The 26704-nt window shown below is 45.4% G+C and overlaps 1 protein-coding gene across 2 annotated transcripts in view; it reads right to left on the bottom strand.

Moving 5' to 3' along the window:
- Positions 1-26704, bottom strand: part of LOC148032847 (6-phosphofructo-2-kinase/fructose-2,6-bisphosphatase-like) — a 184566-nt gene that overhangs the window by 140296 nt on the left and 17566 nt on the right. For both annotated transcript variants that reach the window (XM_087683515.1, XM_087683516.1), the window contains 5 exons: positions 26408-26626; positions 26030-26239; positions 25849-25941; positions 22522-22620; positions 22307-22336 (listed from right to left, as the gene is read on the bottom strand). In XM_087683515.1, the coding sequence (XP_087539641.1) occupies positions 22307-22336; positions 22522-22620; positions 25849-25941; positions 26030-26239; positions 26408-26626 (651 nt within the window). The remainder of the gene's footprint in view (positions 1-22306; positions 22337-22521; positions 22621-25848; positions 25942-26029; positions 26240-26407; positions 26627-26704) is intronic.

The raw sequence follows: 26704 nt of genomic DNA, 5'->3' as shown, positions 1-26704 counted from the left end.
ACAGCTTGTAGATGCAAAGAACTGAAAAAAATCAGTCATTTATTGTTGCTGCCCTATCTTAACAGCTTGTAGATGTTGTCACCTGCTGTTGATTGGTCTTCTCTTACCCGTGGCTACCTCAAAAGGTCCTCCAATTGCTGCAAATCAAACGAGCAGCATCTCCTTCTCCTCTCTTGCAGGTCGAATCCGCTAAAATGCCTCTCTGTAGAGTAGAAGCAGAAGCACATAGAGAGGGCAGACACAATAGTCAAGGTGCTCAATAGTACTGAACTGAACAATGCTGAACAGTGAGATAGTGTAAGTGAGTCGACGGATAGGTGTACTGATCTCAAAGGCTGCGTATTTTCTCTCCTAAGGTGCCGGGCTGGTGTGCCTGAAAGAACTCCCTGCACATCGTGTCTGCCTTCCGCGCCCAGAAGGCTGCTGAGATGCAGAATAAGAACTCCGAGCACCTATCCTCTAGGCCAGCGATGGCTCCTCGTGCGTGCACCTCCTGTGCGTGGAGGATGGGATCCCTTGGTGTCTCCTATAATAATCTTTGCGTGGCCGCTAGGTCCCACCGGAGTGCTCTCTCCTTCTCCCAGCACTGTTGCCTGGCCTGTTAGGGCTACCTCCTGGCAGATATTACTCGACTCGGCTAGGACCTCTCCAACCTCCTCTGCGATCTGGTCCCTCTTGCTTCCCTCCCTAGTCCGAATCTACTCAATCTGTCTCTTCACCTCCTCTCTCCTGTAGATCAAGTCAGGGATCCAACAGGATCATGTACCTAGGGAAGATGCTGGGGGATCAAGTGTCAAGAGGACCGGACAGTGATTGAGACAAAGTGGTGCCAATCAATTGCCCTATCAGGTCTCCACAAGAGCATCCCCACTCTCCCACATAGAACCTGTCCAACCGCTCCAGCAAGACTTCGCCTAGCCCCCTGTATCCCCACGAGAAGTCCAATAACCTTTCCCTCTTGTGGAAAGCTGGGTCTCTCCAAGCATCGCGAGCTCCTACTGCCACTAGGAAGACCTCCCATGCCTCCTGCTCCTCCCCAGTCATGCCCTAGTAGTTTTTGCCTCTACCCTACCTCAAGGTTGTTGAAGTCTCCTCCAACAATCCAGGAGCACCTCTGGAAGTCCTACTGCAATCTCCACCCCGAACCTATTGCATGCCCTAACCTCAGTGGGGGCATAGACATTGAGGACTCCGAGGCACGAGTCCCCAATATCCCACCTAACCCATAGAACCCTCCCTGCCACAATCACCCCATGATCCTGTACACACACGGTAAGGCTCAGGCCAATAGAGGTGCATACGCCTCCACTCCTGCTGTGGGCACCGATGGTGTACTCCCAGTAGATGTATGACTTGCCTGGGAGAACCTTCCCTACCCGCTGGGCCTGGGCAGGGGTGAGCTTGTGCTCCTACAGAAGTAGGATGTCTATCCGTCCTGCAAGGGCCGGCTGCAGCTCCTGCCCAATAATCAACTTCTTGGAACCATGTGCCCCACTGTAGTGGAGACTATTCACATTCCAGGATGCAAGGTGTAGGCTCATGGAGAAACCTGTGATTGACCGAACAGGCATCTATTTAGTGTGGAAGCTACTGACGAGGAGGAAGAACTATGGGGCATGCAAATACACTTTGCCGCAGGCCTGGACGACGAACTCCAGTCCCCCATGGCGGCCCTCATGCCAAACCATAGGGGTGATAGATGCTCCAAGTGGTACCACCAATGCACATCTATCAACCATGCTGAGAGTCATGACTCTGTACACTGGTAGAAACGGGCCACCCGTGCCAGGGGCCACTCAATCACATCCATCGAAGCTCTCCACTGTGGAGGGGCTCGAAAGATAATGCTCAAGTGTGGGACCTCGGCACGAGCCCACCAGTTAATGTCCATCATGCAACCTGGCCACTGCTGTGCAAATAGTGCTAGTCCTTCTTCTCCCATCCACTAGGAGATGTGGTCCGCCACCTGACTCTTCACCTCCTCCTCTATCTATGTCGTCGTCCAATCCCCTGAGTGAGAGGACTAAAGGAAAAAGGTGTAGTTTGGTCCATCCAATGGTGCTAGTAGATGGACCTTGCTCCTCCTTGACTTACGAACCACGAAGATCCCCACCTCTAGAGGTAGTGGGAACTGTCTGCGCTTTGCAACTCTCAAGTAGGACCTCGGGCCACTGCGGAAGAACTCCTGTGGTAATAATTGCATCTGTCTCGGGAAAGTGTGACGGGCGACAGGGGCAGATGAGCTCGTGGCTGTGTGGGGAGGACAAGACTGCTCGTGCGAGGAGGATATACGCATGTGTGGCTCATCACCTCCTATGGGAGGGAGGGGGGGTGGGCCTGGGGGGGATCACCTGTACTGAGTGCGGATCAAGGGGGTTGCTCGACAGGGGAGGTGGTGGGGGGAAAGAGGATCAAGGGATGGTGGGGTGGTTGGAGATACATGGCGGGTGTGGGGGGGGCTAGTGGCCCTAGAAAGGGGGGAGCTATGGACCAGGGTCAGTGGGGGATCCATGGGAGATGGGGGGGTGGGTGTGGGGGCTATGGGATCTCAAGTGAGGTAGTCTGTGGCATGGATGGTGAATGTGCAGAATTGCAGTCCTGCCGGGTGGGGCAGGCAAGGGGGGCTGCGGAGTGCTCTGCCGGGGGGGCATCACTCGCCTTCCTGCTCCTTGCTGTCAAGGCTATGTCTAAGGAGCTGGCTGCGTTCCCCCGTGTCGTCTCCCTCTCTGTCGTCTCTGGACCCGTGTGAACCCGTCAATGTCCACCTGTAGGCCTGTTAGCGGAGTCGCCTTGGCTCCGAAACGCGTACAATCTATTGCCTGATGCCCAAAGTCGTGGCAGCACAAGCACTGCCCTGGTTGCCCAGTCATAATGACCTACTGCCTAAAGGAGTGACCTCTTGCCTCAATCTCTAGGAACTTTGGTATACTCTTTGTGTCTTTCACGGTCACTCGTACCTTTGCGACTCCTGCATCCGCGAAGAGGTAGAAAAAACTATGCCAAAGAGCCATCCAAAGTCCACTAATTGGCAGTACTCTACCGTCAGTCCGGGGAAAAGTAAGGTGACTGGATGTCTGAGAAATGTGTTATGGAGCGCAAATGTCTCCACTGTGAAGCCGGTATACTAGCAAACCATGTAAATGGCCCCCTTCATGGAGGCATAGGGTGAGCTCTCCACTAACTAAAGAGCTATGTCTGCAGAGGTGAGTTGAACCATGAACATCCCTTGGCCCATGAGGACTGCCTCCGTGATTTGCGTTGTGCCAATATGCAAAGTGGAGTCATCCCACAGTTGGGCCCTCGATGGGGAGTGTCCAACGACCTAACCAAAGATCGTTGTTTCTTTCAACTCCAGCTCTGTGACATGGATATCTAAGAGCTGTTCCTCAGAGAGGATGATGCGCAAGGTGTTTGACTAGGGAGCACTCGCAGAATGCGTCGGCGTTTGACCACAGGTTTCCATTGCGCGTCCCTACTGAGAACCTACCTATCACGGTGCTGTGCTAACGGAGAGGAGAGTTGCTGCTGGGGGAGAGAGCAACTGGGGGGGGGGGGAGGGGGGGGGGGGGGCGGGGGGGGGGGAGGAAACGGGGGTTTGGGAATAACGGGCGGGGGATTGGTAAGGAGACAGGCGGGGGAGTGGACGGGATAGGCGCAACGCTGTAGCAGGGTAGGGCGCAAGGCGGGTAGGTGGGGGGCGCAGGGGGACAGGGCGGCGGGTGCAACGATCGGTTGGGCATAGGTGGGCAGCAGGTGAGTGCAGGGTGGGGGGGAAGCGGGGGCAAGGCGGGGGGGAGATCGAGCATAGGCGACGGTACATGCGGAGGCGGGGGGGAGGTCGGGCATAAGCGACAGTACATGCGGAGGCAAGGGCAGCTTCGTGACGCAATGGCAGGAGTTGTTTTCTCTTAGAAATCCCCAATAGTTGAAGACTTCCTTCCGTGGTTGGATGGGTGGTAAATCCCTGATTACAACTTAATTACAGCAGCAAACAACCTATTGATCTTGGACAATGCATACCCAATTGGCCCCAAAATTGGCGCCACTTTCGGTATTTCTTTAGCTTTATTGAAGAAGAAGTTGATTTACAATGGGATTCTCCCAATCCCTTTCGGTATTCCAACTCCCCTTGCTGTGATGAATCACCAATAAGTCTTTAATCCGATTTGCCCCTTGATTCGGGCAATCAATTAGCCTTCACCCACTTTGATGGAGATTGAAAAAGCCCCAAATTCAATTATTTGCTGGTTCCTCCACTTGAATAGGCTAAAAATAGCTTCAGCCCTGTTGAATCCAAGTCTTAGAGCTTCCAATTTCTAGAACGCTTCGCAAGGCTGCTGCTAAACCCTAATTTCTACTACAAATTACGGTTTACAGCAGAGAAATTTGAAATTTCTTAGTCTCCAAGGGTCCAAATGCTGAGATCTTCAATACAAAGCTATGAAATGGCTGGGACATGAGAGGGAAAGCTATAGAGGGATAAAATTCAGAGTTTTGTCGCGAAGAATGACTGAAAATCAGTCAAATGCAGCTGCTGCCCTGCCACAATAGCTTGTAGATGCAAAGAACTAAAGAAAATCACTCATTTACTGCTGTTACCCTGTCTCAACAGCCTATAGATGTTGTCTCCTGCTGTTGATTGGTCTTCTCCTACCCTTAACAACCTCAGAAGGTCCTCCAATGGCTGCAAATCAGACCAGTAGCCTCTCCTCCCTCTCTCTTGCAAGCTGAATTTATAAAAATGCCTCTCTCCAGCCTCTAAAAACATTTTTCAGTCTTGCATGGGCATTTTTGACAAGTGGCAACCTTCCCAAATGGTTTTTCTAGCATTTACCATAATCAAATATTAATTTCCGGTCTTTAAATACTGAAAATTAATCTAATAATTATTTCGATGCCCTAAAAAATAATCTGACTGGCCAATAATGAAATTGGCTAGGCAACTTCCATTCCCGAGTGTCTTTGCGCCATCTTTGACTATCAGATTGGTGTTAGGTACCATTAAACGCCACTTCTCTAGTGCCACCAACTAACACTTATGGCCGAAATGGATGACTGAGACCAACAACTAGCACCAGATACCACCAAGTACCTGTGCGGCATAACTTATAGAAACTTTTGTCTTTAACATCCCGTGATTTCTTCGAGTTCTAGGCTCATATATTTACTTTAACCCCAGTTGCACCTCACATGCGCAACATTTACTTAATCATGTGATTAAAAATTAATCCACATGTTAAGTGAGGTTTCAAAAATACATGTCCTCATGACACATGGTAAGAAAGTACGCTAGGCGTCAATCCTATGCTCTTCAGGGGCTATGTTACGAGGGGATCTAAGGAACTAGTAAGGAAGGATCTACTCTGCAAGTAGTCTTTTATGTTATCAGCAAGACACACTAGTATCCATGGCTTCTTTACCAATAGATGACCAGACTACTGGGTGCTCCTACTGTGGCATCATCAGACACACCACCAATGCTTGCCAACTTCCACTCTTGCTCCCCACCCCCCCCGGAGTATATGCGTCTTCCACCAGGCACTCCTTGTGCCATCTCTCCTTTCTGGGCCATAGAGATTGTTCTGCATCGGCTATCAAAGTATTATGCTCAAGGCAATAAGACGCATCCGATGTGCACTCAGTCCTTTCGAGCACATGGAGGATCGATTGGCGCTACGACCTCCTGAAGATTGTCACAATGCCAACGGCAGTCTTCTCCCACTTATTTTCAGGTACAGTGGCTTCCACGACCTATGGATTTGCAGTCCGCTCCATCGAGAGACACTAATTGTTTGATACTGTCTCCTCATCAGTCTGCTCCTTCAAGAGACAGTGGTTGCTCGACTCCTTCCTCTTATTCGGCTACCCAGTCTGCTCCACTAAGAGATAGCGATTGTTGCCCACCTCTTGCTCATTCTGAGTCCCATCCTTCCCCACCCTCAACTACTCAGGTTCGAGAGGCTACCTTTAGGAGCTTTTCGACACCCATGATACCTTCTTCGGCACGACCGGCAGCACTTCCTTCGTCATCAGACATTTTGGAGTCCGTGATCCATGAGTTTTTTGGAAGGAAGAGGTCAGCCACCATGAACCACGAACTGCACTGTCCGCCTCAAGGGATGTGAGGGCAGTGTGAAGCACGAACCGCAATGTCCGACTCAAGGGGTGGGAGGGCAGTGGAAGGACTGAAGTGAGCTGCCAGTGGGAGGAGGATGTGACCAGCAGTAAGAGGTTGCAACTAGTAGAAAAATGCAGATGAGGAGAAAGAAAGACTAAAAACGCAAACAGGACAGTCTGCAGGAGAGAGAAAGACTAAAAACGCAGGCAGGACAGCCTACAAGAGAGAGAGAGAATAAAAATGCAAGCACGACAGGTTGCAAGAGAGAGAAAGACTAGAAACGCAGGCAGTAGGAGAGAGAAAGGCTAAAAACGGAGGCAGGACAGCCTGCAAGAGAGAAAGACTAGAAACGCAGGAGCAGGCTTGTGATGATGTGGCAGACTATACAGCAGCAAGTTTGCACAGGAACAGCAGTCGCCTGGCTGGAATCAGCTCCAAACTGCGTAAAGAGGGCTGAAAATCAGGCGCCAACTGATGGAGACAGCATTGGACAGCTTCGGCTGAGATGTCTTCCGCGAACGCAGTATGGGCAGCAAGCTGAAACACCTGAAATCTGCAAAAACGAGATTTTGATGCAGTGGAAGAAGAAAAGAAGTGGATGCCAAACCCGCCACTGGTCTTTACCTTCACTGGAGTGGAGGATCTTTGCCGCTAGGTGAGCAGATCTAGCTCTGATATCATGTCAAAAGATGACGTACCAGCGAGACAGTAGGGTTGGCGGGGAGGCACATGGAGTGAACTCGGCAAATATGGAGAAGAGAAGAGAAGAGAGAAGAAAATGGAAGGATGAAGTTCTGAATCATGGAGTGAATGTGATACAAGGGAACAAGGGTGCCGTAGCACAAGGAAGATGATGATGACAGCCACGAACCACGAATCGCAATGTCCTCCTGAAGGGGTGTGAGGGTAGTGGAGAGGCTGGAGAGAAGAGGTGATGGACTGAATGAATCAGCCGTGAGAAATGAATGAAAGAGTGGCCTATAAAAAGGCACAGTAAGTCTAGGACGGCGCTCCTTTTTGGTGCTACAGACCCTAAATGCAAAATGCAAAAACGCAAAAACGCAAATTGCAGGTGAAGGGTAAAGGGTTTCTCAACAACTCTGTCTAAAGAACGAGGATAGTGGAAATAGAGCTCAAAGGGTCGGCTTTGATTTTCCCATTGCTCCCAAATAGCCAATTCATGGGCCCAATTTACAGAGTGGCATTCCTCTCTTTGCAGGACCTAGGTCTTGGGAACTTACTGCAGCCTTGCTTGGATTCTAGTTCTACCTGCTCTCTCTCCCTGCGCTTTCTTTCCACAACCCTCTCAAGGGCAACTTCTTCACCCTGCTCTTCTGTGTGCTTGCACCTATTGTGCTGGGCTTGGCACTTGCGGTTGTTCTTCTTCGTCTTGGCCTTGTTCAAAGTCTCTGGCCCTTCTTCTCTTAGTAGTTCCGTTGGAGCTGCAGTAGGTGGTTAAGCTGGCTGTTTTGGCTCTCTAAACCCTAACTCCTCTAGCTCCTTCATCAAGAGCCCAGCTTGTCTTACGTATTGTCGTTGTTGCTCCTGCATAGGCTGGTGCTCTCTTTCATACTCTTTCATGAAGGCTGTATCTCAAACTCGTCTTGTAAGTTCTAGCTTGCTCTACAGCCCTTCCATGGTATCTTCACCTTCGGCTTGAGTTACATGCAGGACTGCATTCAGAAAGGCCTGCTATTGAATGCCACCATTGTGGTAAGAAGAGTCACTTTAAATGTGATTGCTACAAATGGAAGAAAGAGAAAGGAAAGGGCAAGAAGACAGATGATAGCAAGAGAAGAAAGAGGCTCAACCCAAGAAGAGCAATGTCAAAATTGAAGAAGTGAATGTAGTCACTCATGACAGTGAGGACAGTGGGAATGACGTACTTTTGGTCTCTTCACACTTTGGTGCACATGCTTTACTTGCAAATACAAATGAGGACATGCATACCTGGATTCTCTATTCAGGTGCTTCATTTCATGTCACCCCTCATCGAGAGTGGTTCTCTGCCTATATAGGGGGTTGACATGGTGTTGTACATGTGACATTGCAGGTGTTGACAGTGTGCAGTTGCAGTTTCAGCATGGCTCTGTCTTCACACTTTAGCATGTATGGCATGTACCTCAGCTCAAGAATAGTTTGATTAGCACAAGGCAGCTAGATGATGATGGTTTTCATACCACCTTTGGTGATGGAAAATGGAAGATTTATAAGGGATCTAGAGTGATTACTAGAGGTTGTAAAAGTGAAGTGAAAGTGATACTTTGTATCCTCTCCATGTATCTAGTGTGAGTCGTCATCATGTTGTTGCCATGACCAAGCAACCAAGCGTTTCTTTGTGGCATGGCCGGTTGGGACACGTGAGTCAAACAGAAATGAAAGTGCTTTCTCGTTTGGTTTACTTGCCTTGTCTTCGTTATGCTGATTTTGAGCATTGTGATCATTGTATTTATGGTAAACATACACAGACGTCTCACAAAAAGTCTCTTTCTTTGAAATCTTCTCCTCTAGAGTTAGTACATTCCGATGTATGTCAAATGCCAGGATTATCTTTAGGAGGAAAGAAATATTTTGTCACCTTTTTCGATGATGCTACACGAAAGGTATGGGTTTATCCTATTCATAGCAAGGATGCAGTGCTTGATAAGTTCAAAAATTCTTGGCATTGGTTGAAAATCAAACTGATAAGACACTCAAGTGACTTCGCTCTGATAATGGTGGGGAATATGTGTCCAAGGCCTTTCATGCATTTTGTGACAGCTAAGGGATAAAGAGGGAGCTCACTGTCTCTCATAATCCACACCAAAATGGAGTTGCAAAGCGTATGAATCTGACCATACAGGATAAGGTCCGTACGATACTGTCTCATACTGCATTACCCCATGGTTTCTAGGCAGAGATTGTTATGACAGCAGTGCACTTGATTAATCGGTCACCAAATAGGTCTTTTGGGTGTTGGGGGGGGGGGGGGGGGGGGGGGGAGTTCCCCAAGAAGCGTGGTCATACAAGCCACCTTCGTATGCTCACCTAAAAGTGTTTGGCTGCGAGGCTTTTGTGCACATTTGTAAAGAAAAACGCAACAAACTTGAGCCAAAGTCTTGTAAATGCATTTTCCTAGGATATGGTGATGAGGATGAAATGGGATATAGACTGTGGAATCCCAAGAAAAGGAAAATAGTACACAACAATGATGTTATCTTTTGGGAAGATCGCATGCATAAACAGCCCAAAAAGACTGAGGAGGTCCGTAGGGTTGTATTCCGGGAAGAAATACCTTTTGGACAGCAAAATGTGCCTGTTGTACAGCAGCAAATACCTGCTGTAAATGAACCTGTAAATGCAAAAAATAATGCTGAAAATGATCAGCTAGCTATTGCCCATGATAATGAGCCACTACATGTGTAGGAACAGCCAGGACAGCGAGCTGTTAATGCTGATTTGCAAGCTGAAATGCCAAGATAGCAAGCTGAAAATGTTGAACAGCCAGCAAACAATGATCATTGGGTTAGGAGATCGTCTAGGGTTACTAGACAACCTGATAGATTCATTCCTGGTGCAAATAATGTGGCTGAATATGTCAATCTTGACAGACTGTAGTGAACTCTCTTGCTTCAAGGAAGCAATGGACAAACAGGACAGCAAGAAATGGTATAAAGCCATGTTGTCACAAATGGAATCTCTTGAAAAAAATGGCACTTGGGACTTGGTGCAGTTGCCTAAAGGGCAGAAAACACTTCCATGCAAATGGTTTACAAGATGAAGGTCACTTCTAGTTCCTCACTAAAGTACAAAGCTAGATTGGTTGCAAAGGGATACAAGCAAGAGCATTAAATTGACTTTGATGAGATCTTCTCTTCTGTAGTCAAAATGACTACATTAAAAACCATTTTGGGCTTGGTTGTAGCTGAAGATATGGAGCTCATACAGATGGATGTAAAGACTGCATTCTTACATGGTGATCCGCATGAAGACATATATATGCAGCAACCTGTAAGGGTTTGTGGAAAAAGGGAAAGAGAAGATGGTATGTAAACTCAAAAGATATTTGTATGGACTGAAACAAGTGTGAGAACAGAGGATCAAGGTACAGCAGAGATTCAGTAGACAGTGTGAGAGTGAGAGACAGAGTTGAAGCACGACACCAAAGAGAATTGACTGAATGAGTGTAATCTGAAAGTACAAAGTACAACCCTTAAACCTTAGGGTTGTAGGGGGGTGTTCACACCCGACACACACTAAGTGCCCAAATGTGTGTAACATAAGCACATAAGTACATACGACAATAAGACCATAAGTCTGGGGGAAAAAACCTCTCCTACCGAGAGTAAAAAGTGCCCCAATGTCCTACTGATCACCGACACTCCCATATGAGCGTAGGCGTAAGTAAGGCGTGAGTCAAATACCCAACAAACCCCCCTGGAGTGAAGAGTGATCAAGAGTACAAGGATCATCCGCCACCAAAGGATATCAAATTTAAAGCATCGCGAAATGCTTCAAATTTGTCACGAGGAAGAGCTTTGGTGAAGATGTTTGCCACATTACTGGTGGTAGGACAATAGACAAGGCTGATATCACCTGCATGTAGCCTCTCTCTGACAAAGTGATAGTGAATCTCAATGTGTTTCGTGCGAGCATGAAACACTAGATTCCGTGCCACTGCAATGGAACTCTGACTGTCAGTGAACAATGGAGTAGGCTCAGTAACAGATACATCCAAACCAGCTAGCAAGCGTCTAAGCCATACGCATTCAACTGTGGTAGTGAAAGCTGCCTTGTATTCAGCTTCACATGACGATGTGGCAACAGTGGATTGTTTCTTGCTAAGCCAAGAAATGCAAGAAGTGCCAAGAAAGAAACAATTGCCACTAGTAGAGTGACGTGTATCATAATCACCAGCCCAATCAGAATCACTGTAAGCATGTAAATGCAGTGGTCCCCCCTTGGCATAAAGCAACCCGAGAGAACGAGTACCCTGCAAGTAGCGAAAAACACGCTTGACAGCTTGCCAATGTGACATACGTGGCTGATGCATATACCTGCTCAAAGCCGAAATTGCAAACTGTATGTCCGGCCTAGTATTGCATAGATAGATAAGACATCCAACTGCAGGAGCATATGTATGTATATCAAACAAATCACTGTCATCATGTAATGACAGTTTCAGTCCAGGTTCCATGGGAGTAGTAACTTGCTTGCAATCCTGTAAGCCAAATTTCTCAAGAAGCTGCCCAATATACCTTGACTGTGATAACCCAATACCTCGAGTATTATGTATGAACTGGATGCCCAAGTAGTAATGCAAAACTCCCAAGTCAGACATGTCAAAAGTTTGCTGCAAATTTTGTTTGAATGCTGAAATCTGATCAGCATGTGTTCCAGTGAGCAAAAGGTCATCAACATAAAGACATAAAATCAGCATAGATCCCCCTTCTTTACATACGTAAAGGGTAGACTCAGATGAGCTGTTTAGAAACCCCTGATCAAGCAAGAAAGCATTTATCTTTTCATACCAAGCTCTAGGAGCTTGTTTTAAACCATATAGTGCCTTTTTGAGCTTGCATACCAAATGTTCTGAGCCTTCAACTGCAAAACCAATGGGCTGTTGTACATAAACTTCCTCCTGAAGTTCCCCATGTAAAAATGCAGTCTTGATATCTAGCTGATGTACTGTCCAACCATAATGTGCAGCCAAAGCAATCATAAACCTGATGGTCGTCATACAGGAAGTAGAAGCAAATGTCTCCTCATAATCAATGCCCTTTTTCTGTGCGTAGCCTTTAGCTACCAGTCGTGCCTTGTATTTATCAATGGATCCATCTGCTTTTCTTTTCAATTTGTAGACCCATTTCGTTCCAATGGCTTTCTTCCCAAATGGCAAGGACACCAAATCCCAACTTTGATTCTTAGTAATAGAATCTAATTCAGCTTGCATGGCTGCCTTCCAATGCACATTGTGTTGTGCATCCTCATAACATTCAGGCTCTTCATTATCAAAAGTACTTGCTGCCATAATAAACTCCATGGTATGTGCTGAATCATGCAAACGAGTTTGCCTTCTAGTACGACCAGCCATGGGTGCATCCAAAGGACTATCTTGCATAGTCTGCAAATACCATCTAGGTAGCTGTCTAGCATCCTGGCTGTGTGCAAGCTCTTGCTGAATTTCTGTTTCAGCATGATGCTGAATATTCCGATCAGCCAATGGCTGAATTTCTGCACTTTCCATAGGAGCAGCTGGCTGAACATTAGGTTCATTTTGTGAACCTCCAGCTGAATCAACAAAAGTAATGGGCAGCAACCCTTCAAAAACATCACGGGCAGCCTGATATGTGTCCAAACCAGCCAAGGATAATTCTGATTTTTCATCAAAAACAACATCCCTGCTGACAAAAACCTTCTTAGTAACGGGATCATAGAGTCTGTAGCCTTTGCTCTCATTGCTATATCCCATAAAAATGCACTTAACAGCCTTGTTGTCCAATTTTCTTCTAAGTACCTGTGGAATATGGGCATAGGCAAGACACCCAAAGGTACGAAAGTGACCAACCGAAGCTTTACGGCTGTTCCAAGCCTCAAATGGTGTGATGGTCTTCAAGGCTTTGGTAGGGCATCTGTTCAAAATATGGCAAGCACACATGACTGCTTCCATCCAAAAACTATGAGGCAAGCTCTTTGCCTTCAACATACATCTGGCCATCTCCATGAGTGACCGATTTTTCCTCTCTCCTACCCCATTCTGCTGTGGAGTCTAAGCTATAGTATACTGACGTACTATGCCCTTCTGCTGCAAAAAAGAATTCAGCATAGAGGACATGTATTCCCCCCCTCGGTCCGAACGGAGAGTCTTAATGTGGCATCCAGATTGGTTTTCAACAAGTGCACTGAAAGCCAAAAATGCATCATACACTTCTGACTTCTTTTTCAAACAATAGACCCAGCAAAAACGTGTGAAGTCATCAATGAATGTCACAAAATAATAACAACCACCCAATGACATGGTCTGCATAGACCCACAAACATCTGAATGCACCAACTGCAATATAGTTGTTGCCGTGAAAGCAACATCACGAGGAAATGAGAACCGATGCATTTTCCCCAAAATGCATCCCTCGCATAAGTGCTCAGGAGGTCTCTCCAAGAGAGGTAAGCCATCCAGCATCTGAGTACGCTGTAAAAGCATCAAGCTGCCAAAGTTTACATGCCCTAAACGAGCATGCCATAACTCCGCCTGTATCATAGCAAGAGTAAGAGTGGATGTCAAGTATGCTGACTGATCTACTGAAAGAGCATCCAACTCATATAAACCATGACACAAAGATCCTGTCAAGACCAATGTCATGCATTCTTTTTCTCGAACCATACAACGGTCATCATCAAAGGTGACCTGCATACCACAACGTGCCAAAGAAGAAATAGAAAGCAAAATCTTCTTTCTTCCAGGCACAAACAAAGCATCCTGCAGGCAGAGAATAGAGCCATCAATGGCTGTGAGCTGAATCTCCCCAATACCATGAACAGGGTATGATGCATTATTGGCACACTGTACCGATTTCCCAACGGGAGGTGCACTAACTAAAGCAAACAAATCTCTGCGAGATGTGATATGTCTAGAAGCACCACTGTCAAAGAACCAAGTGTCAGCATCCTCTATAGAGCTAAGTGCTCTATCGGCCCAAGAGATGTCATAACTGCAAGTATAAAAACAATAGTCCCTGTCCACAACAAAGGACGCGGACTCACTAGCAGTGGAAGGAGTAGTAGAAACAGACATTCCTGACTCCTTCTTCTCTTTGGCAATGCGCTTTCTACACTCAGTGATATAGTGGCCGGGCTTCTTACAATAATGACATTTTCCTTTCTTTGGTTGCGTCCCCCCTTGTGACTGATTCTGCGATGTGCCCGAAGTGTCAGAACTCTGTGGAGCATTTTTCACCTTGCTGTTCTTGCCTTTCTGTTTTGCCATAAAAGCCTGCTTAGAGACTATAGCATCCACACCACTATTTTTCCGTGTTTGCTCCTCCTCTAGAAGCAAGCTAACCAGCTGAATAAAAGTGAGTGGGTGCTCAGCAATCCTCATGGTGAGGTTCAATGCAGTATGAAAAGACAAGTACGAAGGAGGTAAGGAATTCAAGGTGGTGGATATCAACTGTGCATCCGAAAAATACTCATCTACATTCATGAGCTGCTCCCTCAAGTCCTGAATCTTGTTTAAGTGATCCTGCATAGAATCACCTTCATGCATCTTCAGAGTTTCCAACTCTTTCTTCAAGAAAGAGATCCAAGTCTCATTCTTTCCTGCAAACATATGCTCCAAAGTCAACCATGCATCTCGTGAAGAAGATGCCGAACGGATATGAGGTATGATGGACCGCTGAACTGCCAGAGTAATCAGCGACAAGGCCTGTGCATCACGGGTATCCCAAGCTTTTTGAGCTGCAGTTTTGGGTGGAAGTTGCTGAAGTGGAGCGGGCTGAGGTCCCCGTTGTCCACGTGTGCCTTGGGGAGGAGGAGTAACGGGAGCTACAACTCCCGGTCGAGTTTTCTCTCCACTGACATAATCCCATAAATTCTTGGCCACTAATACATTCTTCATCATGAATGACCAAAGGGAATAGTTGTTTCCGTCCAGTCTGTCTTCCTTGGATACATACGTAAAAACATCACCTCTCTGATTTGCCATGATGACAAAATTTCCAAAGACAAAATGAGCAATGTCAAAGCAGTATTAACTGGAAATCTGCAAATTTCCAGAAATTGCAGCAAATACGTTTCTGCAATTAATGTGCAAGGGCGTACTCTGTCAGAAAATTGTCTTTTAATGCACGCTTCCCAAGGTGCAAACAGTGCACTGCATCACTGTTATCTCAAAATCCCCAAAATTTTTGCCAAAATTTCTGTCAAAAACAGTCTTTCTGTGACTGTATCAGCAGTTCAAATGCAACTTTCCTCCAAATACACAAAAGCCCCAAAATTTCTACCGATCCAGTCCAGAAATTTGCATGAAATTTATCCCCCCACTTGTTCTGTGCTTGCCGCATGTGAACCTCCGCTTCCGAAACTATGTTCTGGGCTGAAATTTAAAAAAAATTGTTGAAAATTTTACCTGACGTGGTCGTCAGACGAGCAGGCTGCGCGTGGTCAAAACGGTGGGCAGGACGTTGACTGGCAGGCGCAGGACAGTCGTCGCAGTGCTTTCGTTGAGTGACGTGGACTGGGCAGGCGACAGGCTGCTGACGTAACGTTTTAAAACGGTGGCAGGCGGGCAGGTGGGCTGTGCGTGGTCTGACGGTGGTCTGACAGGCGTCGTCTGACGAAGACTGCACTGTCGAACAGCACGCGAGCTGCTGACGTGAGCGAGACTGATGTCAGTCGTGACGTGACGAGACTGATGTCAGGCGGACTGACGAGACTGACAGAGTTTGGCTGTAGGCGGACACTCGTGCGAAGGCTGCGCTGGCAAACGTCAGCGCCTGCAGCTGACGTGACGAGACTGATGTTGACGGCTCCTGCTGGTGGCGCGCTGGGACAGGCAAGTGGAGCTGTGCTGGCGGCTGGAGCTGACGGCCTGGAGCTGAGTTCAGAGCTAAGCTCTGATACCAAATGTGAGAACAGAGGATCAAGGTACAGCAGAGATTCAGTAGACAGTGTGAGAGTGAGAGACAGAGTTGAAGCACGACACCCAAGAGAATTGACTGAATGAGTGTAATCTGAAAGTACAAAGTACAATCCTTAAACCTTAGGGTTGTAGGGGGGTGTTCACACCCGACACACACTAAGTGCCCAAATGTGTGTAACATAAGCACATAAGTACATATGACAATAAGACCATAAGTCTGGGGGAAAAAACCTCTCCTACCGAGAGTAAAAAGTGCCCCAGTGTCCTACTGATCACCGACACTCCCATATGAGCGTAGGCGTAAGTAAGGCGTGAGTCAAATACCCAACAACAAGCACCAAGAGAATGGTATCATAAATTTGATACATTTATGCAATCTCAAGGTTTTCATAGAAGTCGAGTGGATCATTGCTTGTACACTAAGAAGGCAGCAGATGGGGCCTGATTATCTTGGTTCTGTATGATGATGACATGCTGATTGCTGGCAAGGATACTCATGCCTTGGATTCACTGAAGCAAAGTCTTCATGGTAGTTTTGACATGAAGGATCTTGGTGATGCAAATCACATTCTTGGTATGCTAATAATCCAAGATAGGTTAAAAGGATTGCTCTATCTATCTCAAAAGGAGTATGTCTCCAAGGTTTTGCGGCGTTTCAATATGGAAGTGGAAAAAACAATTGGGATTCCATCGCCTCCATATGTGAAACTTAGTGCAGAGGACAGCCCTACATCTGATGATGAGAAGGCTGAAATGACCAAGATGCCATATGCTTCAGCTGTTGGCAGTTTGATGTATGCTATGGTTGCTACACGTCCTGACATTGCCTTTGCAGTGGGAGTGGTTAGCAGATACATGGCAAACCCTAGCAAAAAGCATTGGGATGCAGTGAAAGATATTATGAGATACCTCAAAGGCACAAAGAAATTGTGAATCTCCTTTGGAAAGCAGAAGGCATCTGTTGTTGGCTTTACGGATGCAGACTATGCTGGTCATGCAAATTGCAGAAAGTCCACTTCTAGGTATGTGTTTACTTTCACAGGAGGAGCAATCTCTTGGATCTCCAAGCTACAAAAGTGTGTTGCATTGTCTACTACAGAGGCAGAGTATGTGGCTGCCACTAAGGCATGCAAGGAGGCTTTATGGCTTTCACATCTAGTGGGAGAGTTTAGCATCACAAAGTTACCTGTTCTCCATTGTGATAGTCAGAGTGCTATCATGCTACCATGGAATCCTGTCTTTCATGCAAAGACAAAGCACATACAGGTGAAGTACCACTTCATTAGAGATGTACTTGACAGCAAGAGCATTGAGCTTGTCAAAGTGCATACAGATGATAATCCTGCAGACCTTCTCAGGAAGGGTCTTCCAGCAAAGCTGTTTACTCATTGTCGATAGATGATGGGAGTTGGATAGATATATGTATTTCAGCTTAGTGCATACCTAGACTTAGTTGATTCATTTCTCCTCTAAAGGCACATTGCCTTTAGGTGGGAGGTTGTTGGGAATAAAGGCCCTCGTGCCTTTAAATGTGCTCGGGTGTGAACACACCCTTAGCACTTGTACTTACACGTATATATCTATCTAAAAACCTAAAGTGGTACACTTGTTATTGTACCCACAAAAAAAATCGCACACACTCTCTACTCTGCTCTCTCTCACTCTTTCTATCTCTCCGCGCATAAGGAACAACGATTGTCTCGATCTTTGTGCCGACCCGTCACTACATGCTGGATGTTGACTCGGAATTCTCCCAAGTCAAGCTCGTCATTTTTCGGGTTGACATTGGTTCCTGACATGTTGCCGACTTCTTGAGCCACTAGTGTATATCTGATTGATCAAGTCAGATAGAGTTGCATCCCTGATCGTGTCTATCGTTGTTGCTCCCTAAGCAACTCGACGATTCAAGTCTCTCAGTATTCGGTGATTAGGATCCTTGGCCACTAGTCAATGTCTGGGGTCTCCTCCTACTAGTGGGTTCATTCAGTTTATATTATCTTGCGTGAATTCCTTGTTATTTAAAACAATTCTTAATGTTATGTGCACTCACATGCTAGTGGAGTGCTCCTCAATGTGCACTATGCGCAATCGGACTTTCTGCTTTTCTAGTGCACTCCCAAGTGTTTATGTGACAAAATGTGTAAATTCAATCACAATCAATGCAAATCACACTCCCTTTAATCGATTTCGGCTAGTGCTAGCTTTTCCTGTGCAGGTGGCGGCCACTCGCAGTGGTCCACTCTAGGTCCTTGCCTCTGCTGGAACCACAACCGTCGAAATCGAACACAACTGATAGGGTCCAATTCCCACAATCAGACTCGAACATCCGATTCCGGATAATCGGACAGTTCGATTTTGGAAATCGGACCACTCAAACACCACCCAACCCATCCAATCGGACACGTGGCTCATCCAATTCAGACAATCTGACTCACCAAAATCGGACCGCCTCGAAATCTGACACGTCAAAAACGGACAAACAAAAATCGGACCACCCCGATTTTGGGAATTGGACACTGAGAATCGGACCCTGAGAATCGGACCCTGTCAAATTGGACCAAAGGTTGATGATGAAAATTGACTGATCCAATGCATCTCGGGCAAAGCAGAGCACCTTTCATAGCAAGAAAACCTTCCGATAGCCTTCCAGACGCATCGGATGACTCGTTGAGCCGCTTAACTGCACGCAACAAGACCTACAAGCCTACAAGCAATGCTAACTGACCCGCTAGCTGTCCAACCTGCTTAGAGCCACAAATCGACCGGTAGACCCCGATTAAGATTTGACCGAGCTAAAAGATGCAGTAGAGACTCTAGGGACCCCTGAGAGCGGCCAGCAACTGAGCCTGGAAGCATATGTGGCCAAGAACATACAAGGGAGTAAGAGAGTTGTATCTGTTATCCTGCATTCGCACCCCACACTATTTTCGACACTTGAAGTGCACTTAAAAAAACTGAAAGCCTAATTTCACAGAGTGCACGAAAAGAACACCACGTACGTTCGGAGTGTACATAAGTTGAGGATTGTTTGTAATAAAGAAAGAAATACACTCAAAAATAATAAGCAGAACAAACCCACCAATAGGAGACGACCCTAAGACCTAGACGGGCAATCCAGAATCCCGATCTATAGGACCAAGAGAGAGACTAGACGCATAGAAGGATCGACTCCATTGAAGGCACAGCACTACCCCACTTGACCAACCACAACAACAACTTGGTGGAGCAAGAGGCCGCAGATATGGCAGGAACCAGTGCAACGAGCTCGATTTCCCAGTTGAAATCCAGCAGATGTTGAGTGAATATGATCTCCAAACCCGGATGGACCACCATGTTAGACCATCAAAGGATATCATCACAAACCTCGAGGAGGAGAGGAGATTAGCACGTAGGGCACGGCAGAGCATCACAGCCTATAAATAGGAGCAGCAAGCTAGGAAATTGCGGCAAGACATAGAGATGCGATAAGTCTAGCGTGTATTAACTCTAGCGAATAGGAATCGAACAAGACCTAACGCACAGAGCGAGAGAGAGAGAGAGAGAGAGAGAGCGCTAGAGGCAAACTTGACACTAAGTGAGCTTCTTACGAAGCGGCTCGTTGACATTACGTCAGCGGAGTAGAGCGCGGCAACCTTAGCAACCTCATTGCTTGCAGGATTAGGAGTCACCCAGGGTTCCAAGAGCCACTCGAAGATCCCCATGGTCGCAAAGCAGCTAGACAAATATTAGTAGGGCAACAACCCGTATAGTTTCGTAGAGCAATTCAAGCAGGTCTACGAGGCTAATGATCTCACCGATCTTGCTCAGCGCTCGCAAGCTTTCGGTCTATGCCTAGGCGATAAGGGTAGGACATGGTACACAAGCCTGAATGTGGTGGAACGCAATAACTTCAACAACCTCAAGAACCTCTTCATTAAGAGATTCTCTGAGGCTGGGTACTCCAACAATCTCATAGTTCGGCGCTGAATGTCAATCAGAACAAAGAGAACATTAGGGACTATGTTACCCTCGTGCAAAGTCTCTATAAGAGAATCCCAACTAATGAATGACCCACTGAGAGAGCGCTCCACAATCTTTATAAGTGTAATAAGCAATGAGGAACTCTACAAGGCCTTGGCAAGAAACTCGAGCTTGCAAAGAGACTCACTAGCTAGGGTCTTTGAAGAGGCCATACGAGTTAACAACCAGCTCAAGGAGAGAAGCTCCCGAAGCTCTAATCGAGACGAAGCTAATTCTAGATCCTCTGAAAGGTCACAGCATCTAGTGAACGGTCAGTCCCAACAAGTGCCCAAGATAAAGGGAAAAGCATTGACCAAAGTCAAAAGCTAGCAGGAATGAAGATGGAGCTAGCTAGATTGCAAGAGATGGTAAGGAGACCTACGTGCCCACATGTCCAATGTGTGCATTGCACCAGAAACCACCTCCCAGGAGAGTGTCAAGTCCCTCAATCTCGGCTTTCAATTAATTGCGGTAGGTTTGGTCATGATGCCATGTATTGTAGACTTCCAAGAAGACTTGCATACTCACAGCCTTAACCAGCCGTACCTAGGGAGTAGACCACCGAACTTCTTTAGGAGGGGAGCCCCATTGGCTCTTCGAGCACCTAATGACGCGAAACGAGTCGTCCCTAGAATGGAAATTAACCCCACAGGCATACCTAGGCCGCCTGGACCCACCCACCGAGTGATGCTCTAGTCCACTACGTGAAGGAGCCAAATGACGAAGAGGCATATATGAACCCTTACGTCTCATATGATGAAGAGGGCAATCCGATCCTTATGAACTATCGACCAGTGCTAGTGATGGTTCGGAGTGCTAAAAGATTGCCCATTGAAGATCACAGGAGTCCAATTCTCAATGGACTTCATTGTCATGAAGGGGGTCGGCTACGATATCCTGCTAGGCCGACCCTAGATGCGGAATGTATGAGTCATAGAAGACTAGGTTTCACACTTCAGACAATGCAATGTCTCAAAACCGAGCTTGCTCAAACAACCTGTCATCACCGTGAGATATGTACCGCACAATAAAACTTTACACTCACTAGGTCCTTAAGTGTGGGACAATATTCTGAGCTTGCTTGAGATTCAACAGATCTTCCAATTGCATTCACATACGCATCTCACTGCACATTATGGTAGCCATACCCCGAGGAAGAAAACGCTGATTCAAGTACATGGAAGACCACAAAGACATCCCAATAAGATCAATGGGCCCCTCGTCCTCCAAGCCTCACCTCTTCTACACTCCAACTTGCCCATAAAACTGACACCCTCGTCGACGAGCCACCTTGCCAAGAACCAATGCCTCTTCATCCAAAGCGCCACCATCCCTCCACAGGATTACTTCCTCACGGCCGTCCCCAATATAAAGCACCCATCCTCAAAGCCGAGTGCCATAGAACTTGCATTCGTCTAGAATGGGATAAATGTTAATCAATTTTTTGGAAATCCTCGAGTTCGTAAGACTAACGAATTGGGGACAACATGCAAGTGTCTAAGACCGCCCAAGGACACACATCATTTTTTGCAACACTTAGAATTTTTCAAGAATATCATTAACTTATGATTAATGAGAGCTGACCTCCCTCTCGTGCAAATTGTAATTAATTTCCATGAACCTTCAAGGCCAATACAAGGTGCATGCACTATTAGACCACAATCTAGGAAACTATTTTAAATCATGTAAAAGGCATGCAAAGGGAAGAGACTAGTCATAAGGCTAGGAAAAAAAACTCTAAAGCTCATGTATATAAGTAATGAGAACTAATGGAAAAGTTATTCATGTGTGTGCCAACTTTTGTCTCCTATCTTCTTGCTTTGCTTTGCTACTGGTGAGAGAGTGAAGAACTGGCCAATCAGCAGCAGAAGAGTGCCCAAAATCTGGCCAACCTGACAAAAATGCTGCCACCACTTGTCACCAGCATGAACACGCCTGCCAACTAGCATAAAACTGAAATGCATTCAGTACTCCTCAGTATGAACAGTGTGAACACAAACCGACAGGCTGGAAAATGAAATGCACCGACTGTCTGAGCTCCAATGTCTCTGTCAGACTCTGACAGAGCTCACAACCAAGAGACAAACAACATAAAACACATAAAATGCTATCAGATTTCTCAGTGTTCCATGCTTTAGAACTTTAGAGTGAGCACTAATAGTGACCCAGTCCAGGTAAATCTATGAGGACTGCCAATAATCTGATTTCATTTTACAAGTAGAAAACATTCAAGCCACAAAAGTTACTTTAATCTTCTACAACATTTCTGCTAATCACCTTCCTAGAAGCATTGCCAATGACCTGGTTTTCACTAATATGCTTAAGATGATTTTGTGATCAAATTATATGCAAAAGATACCAATTTGCCAATTAGAGAGACAATTTTTTCTTCCCCTTGCCTTCCATCACAAACTGGTTTTAGACTTTAGTAAGACCATGCTTTTTACTGCAAACTGCAACTACATTTCAGTAATCAAACTCCTAGTCTTTTCATTTTCACTTGTAATTGAAAATAATCATTCTTTTTTAAAAAGGATTTTAATGGAAAGTATGAATTTCAAATCTTTTCACACCTGGTTGCATCCATGTTTAAGGCGACGATACTGCACAGACAAAAAAGGTAAGTTAAGAACCATAATTATATCTCTAAGGTAATTAATGCATAACTTCAATGCCAAGCATAAGGTAATGCATACTTTATATTTCTTTATGTATGATAGAATAGACACCCCATATTGATACAAATTACACAAACAAAAACGTGATCTAAGATAGAAAATCCACCTACTTTGCCAACATTGAAGTGTTTTGTAACATGACCCAGCCACCGTAAATACCTTGTTAGCTTACCAGCTGTAAAACTTTTCCCTCTTGCTGGAAGTCCAACCTACAAAAGAAAACTAACCTTAATTATGAAACAGAAAAAAACATGCATTGTGTTGTTTTCTAGTTCAAAATTCAACAATGATATATTGCATGCTTTTGGATGGTTTTTTCCATTATCATCAATGTAGCTGCCTGTCAAACAATGCCAAGGCCCAAGAGTCTACAATAGCCAGCATTTACCTTCACGCATCTAGAAATGCCAACATTTTACCTTCACACATCTAGAAATGCGACACGAAAGCTTATAGGATCACACTTTAACTTCTGCCAAAAGATCTTCAATACCTTCTTAGGGCTAGAATCAACTAATGCAAGCTACCTAGGAAGCAGAACTAGCTCTTTCCAGCATCAAAGAAACCATCAGCAATTATACTAGACAAGTCTTCCAAGGGACTGGCAGTATGCATCTCTTTCAACATCCTCTTCTTCAGCAACTACATCTAGCTATCATCAATGGTCCTACATCAACACAACTGCTTGTGTCAGATTGCTTCATCATGGGACGCTATGGGCACGGCAACGTTTTTAATGTAGTAGGATAGATCTTGATGGCCTCATCCTTGTTCTTGATATATGCATGTTTAAATTCCCAATCATGCAAAAGAGAGGCTTCGCTCATCCAGGGTAGTTCACCTATTTAAGAATGACAAAAGTCACCTTGACTGGCCTCCCATGGGCTGAAGCCTAAACCATCAGCCATTCTACGGATGAAGTGTGTCTTTCCAATGGTGGGTTTCCCTACAGCCACCTCAAACCCTGCAGTTATAGTAGGATATGTAAATGTTATGCAGCACATAAAACAATTGCTTCAAGATGCTGCTCCTCATCACCTTTTATATTGTGTATTTCCTTGCCCCTACAAGACTCAAATAGCCTTTAATTAGACCCCACCAAGTAGTTTGCACAGACTAATGTGGCTGTTATGTCATGCTATCTTAGGCCATGCTTGTTCATTAGAAACGTCTCGTAGATCAATCGAATATAGTTCAATTTAGATGGGATCCTCATTTTCACAAGCCCAATGAAATAAAGAAGAGGGGATAGAAGGGAAGGTACCTTCTTTGTAGATGCGGAAAAGCAATCCTAGGGTAGAATCACTTCATGTATTTACCATACCAAATATTTAAAGTTGCACCGTTGGAACTCATATCTAGATGTTGTTATAAGACTCCCCTAGACACCACACCCTTTAGGTACAAGAGATGGAAGTGTGAGCTGTCTTAGCAAGTAAATTCACAAAGCTGTCTTCCCGCACCTCTTCTGCTTTTTGGACACAGGAATGTGACACGGTGCATGGAGTTCTTCCAAGTACATCAGCCCAACAACATTAGAGACAAGATTCTCAGTACAGGAGAGTACAATCCTACCTAAAGGAGGTGAGGGGGTGGACTAATTTCTACATATACTTGTTCCAGCAAGACCAGGCCTCCGCTTGAGTGCTCAATTGTAGGGAGCACATTGGGTGTGCATTCTCAGAGAGAGCTCCAAGCCTGAAAAGAACTGGAAAACCACCAAGTCAAGGAAAAAGTGCAATGATTTGGGACTTTTTCTAGAAGTTTAAAGATAGAAACTCCAACTAGCAACCGGCAATAATCAGGCAGCCACACAATGAAGGGCGAGGCTCCCTCCTACAAGCATGTAGTGGGAAAGAGATCCAAATCTATAGAAGTAATCCATCAAAGAAGCATTTTTCTGCATGTGGAACACACTTCTCACCCCTATAACACAAAATCTTGGGAAGCTCAGGTCTAGGAAACATAACCCAAGTATGAATCCAAACAAGATAGCCAAACATATCCCTCCTACAAGGGAACCAAGCTCCTCTTGCAACAAACACCTCCAATTGTCATGGTAAAGACAATGCAACAAGGCTCGTGATCCTCCAAGAAACATGCACACAAACCTGTCGCAATCTCACTGGTGTTGTCTGATCCTTTTTGTTGGGTATTTCACTCATGCCTCACTTACGCCTACGCTCACATAAAAGTGTCGGTGATCAGTAGGACACTGAGGCACTTTTTACTCTCTTTCCCCCAGACTTATGGTATTATTTCATATGTGCTTATGACACACACACACACGGACACTTACCGTGTTCACGTGTGAACACCCCCCTACAACGCTAAGGTTTTAGGGTTGTACCTTGTACTTTCAGTTTACACTCTTTCAGTCTATTGCATTGGGTGTCGTGCTTCACTCTCTACTATCTACTGGTTTTCTGTGCTGAGCTTCGATCCTGTCCTCTCTCACATTTGGTATCAGAGCATTGGCTCTGCTCTGCTCTGCTCAGCTTGACATGCCAGTCTGCTGTACGGGCTACTATGGCCACGTCCTAACAACACAACTCGTCAGATATATGCATCAGCCACGCATGTCACATTGGCAAGCTGTTAAGCGTGTCTTCCATTACTTGCAAGGTACTAGATCTCTTGGATTGCTTTATGCCAAAGGGGGACCACTGCAATTACATGCTTACAGTGATTTTGATTGGGCTGGTGATTATGATTCACGTCACTCCACTAGTGACATCAACCACAAGGCGAAAACACCATCATATATGTAAGGGCACATAGTAATATATCTTCACTAGAATCGGAATGAAACTAGGATTCAATTGAGGAGTGGTGTCGAAGAAAAATTGGTTCTGATTTGATTTGTTCAACAGATGGCGAAATTCAATGCTTAGGTAGCCATTGGTATATGCATAAACAGGGTCCCAATAAGGGCAGTGAATCAATAAGAATTGGCATGACAAGACAAGAGAGACCTCATTATCAACAAGACTTCATGATCTTAGATAAAACAGAATTACAATTATACATGCTTTTTTGAAAACATGTTCTTTATGATTTTGGAAAACAATTTGGTCGTAATAAATTGAACACCGGAGGATGTGTGGCTGCTGATAAAGAGGTACATTCTTCCACATTTAATGATGAAATATGCCACTTCATTGCCAACGCATTGCAATGCTATAAATCTGGGTTCATAGGTTTAATGAGGCATTCAATTTTTGCATGGAGAACTGTGAGACAAAGACCATCTATTGAGAGAAAGAGATACATAATCAAGTTTGTCTTTGTAGGAGCTGAGGGAACATCTAAACAGGCTCTCCATTGAGAGAAACAAGAAGCATATACATCTGTGATTACTTGGATGAAGACAAAATTACTAAAAACATGGAACCTATTAATTCAAGCTAGGCATTCACATGTCAATAAGAACCTACCATAACAATGGCCAATCTCCGCCGCTCCTTGGGTACAAGTAGCTGATCTGATAATAATGGCGCAAATCCTCTCTCTCTCAACTTTGCTTCATCCTATTCATAAAGTTTCAAAATGTGATACCTTGCTAGATAGACAACAAATTCCAAATGTTCTGAAATTGAAATCATTGAACGAACAAACCTCATTGTTCACACTCAGATCCTTTTCATTGGATTGATTAAGATCAGTTGAATGTGTGAGTAGACTGTCAGCAGTAGCCAGCAGAGGATCACTAGATGAGTTCCTGCACCTGCCATCTGGTGTGAATTCTTTAAGTTCAGCGCAAATGTCTATTGTTTTTGTGGGTATCGAACTGTTTTTTGGTGACTCCGATCCAAGGACAACTAAGTCCTGTCAAATGAAAAAGCTTTGGCTAGGTGATGTGGCATCAATTTCTTTTCTGAGAAAATACCACCATCTGATGTCCTCGCTTGCATGATTCATTACCCAATTAACTGTAGAATTGCTTAACCTTATTTTGGAATGTAAGAAAACACTTTTTATGACTATCTGATATACCTGAACTGACACAGACCGACTACGCTGAAAAGGTCTGTCATTATTTTCTTGGACTTCTGTAGCCTCTGGACCCTTTATCTCAGTCAGTACAGGTTGAGACAATGGGCAAGATCCCTCTGCCATGTCTGCAGGGTGTTGAATTGCAACATTGGCAGTAAGGTATGGGATGTGAACCCCATGAGTAGCAAGATCATGTTTGGGTTGTGACGAAGCCAAACACTGGACAGTAGTAAAGCTGTGAGCTTAAATTAAGAGAACAGTCTTTTCAATTTTATGACTCTAGAATACTAACTTGAT

The sequence above is a fragment of the Lygodium microphyllum genome, chromosome 8, assembly GCF_053477565.2.
Source record: "Lygodium microphyllum isolate KBCC chromosome 8, Lygodium_microphyllum_v1.1.10, whole genome shotgun sequence".
Classification (NCBI taxonomy): Eukaryota; Viridiplantae; Streptophyta; class Polypodiopsida; order Schizaeales; family Lygodiaceae; genus Lygodium; species Lygodium microphyllum.
The sequence above is the reverse complement of the archived record's forward strand: the minus strand, read 5'-3'. Positions and strand labels throughout refer to the sequence as shown.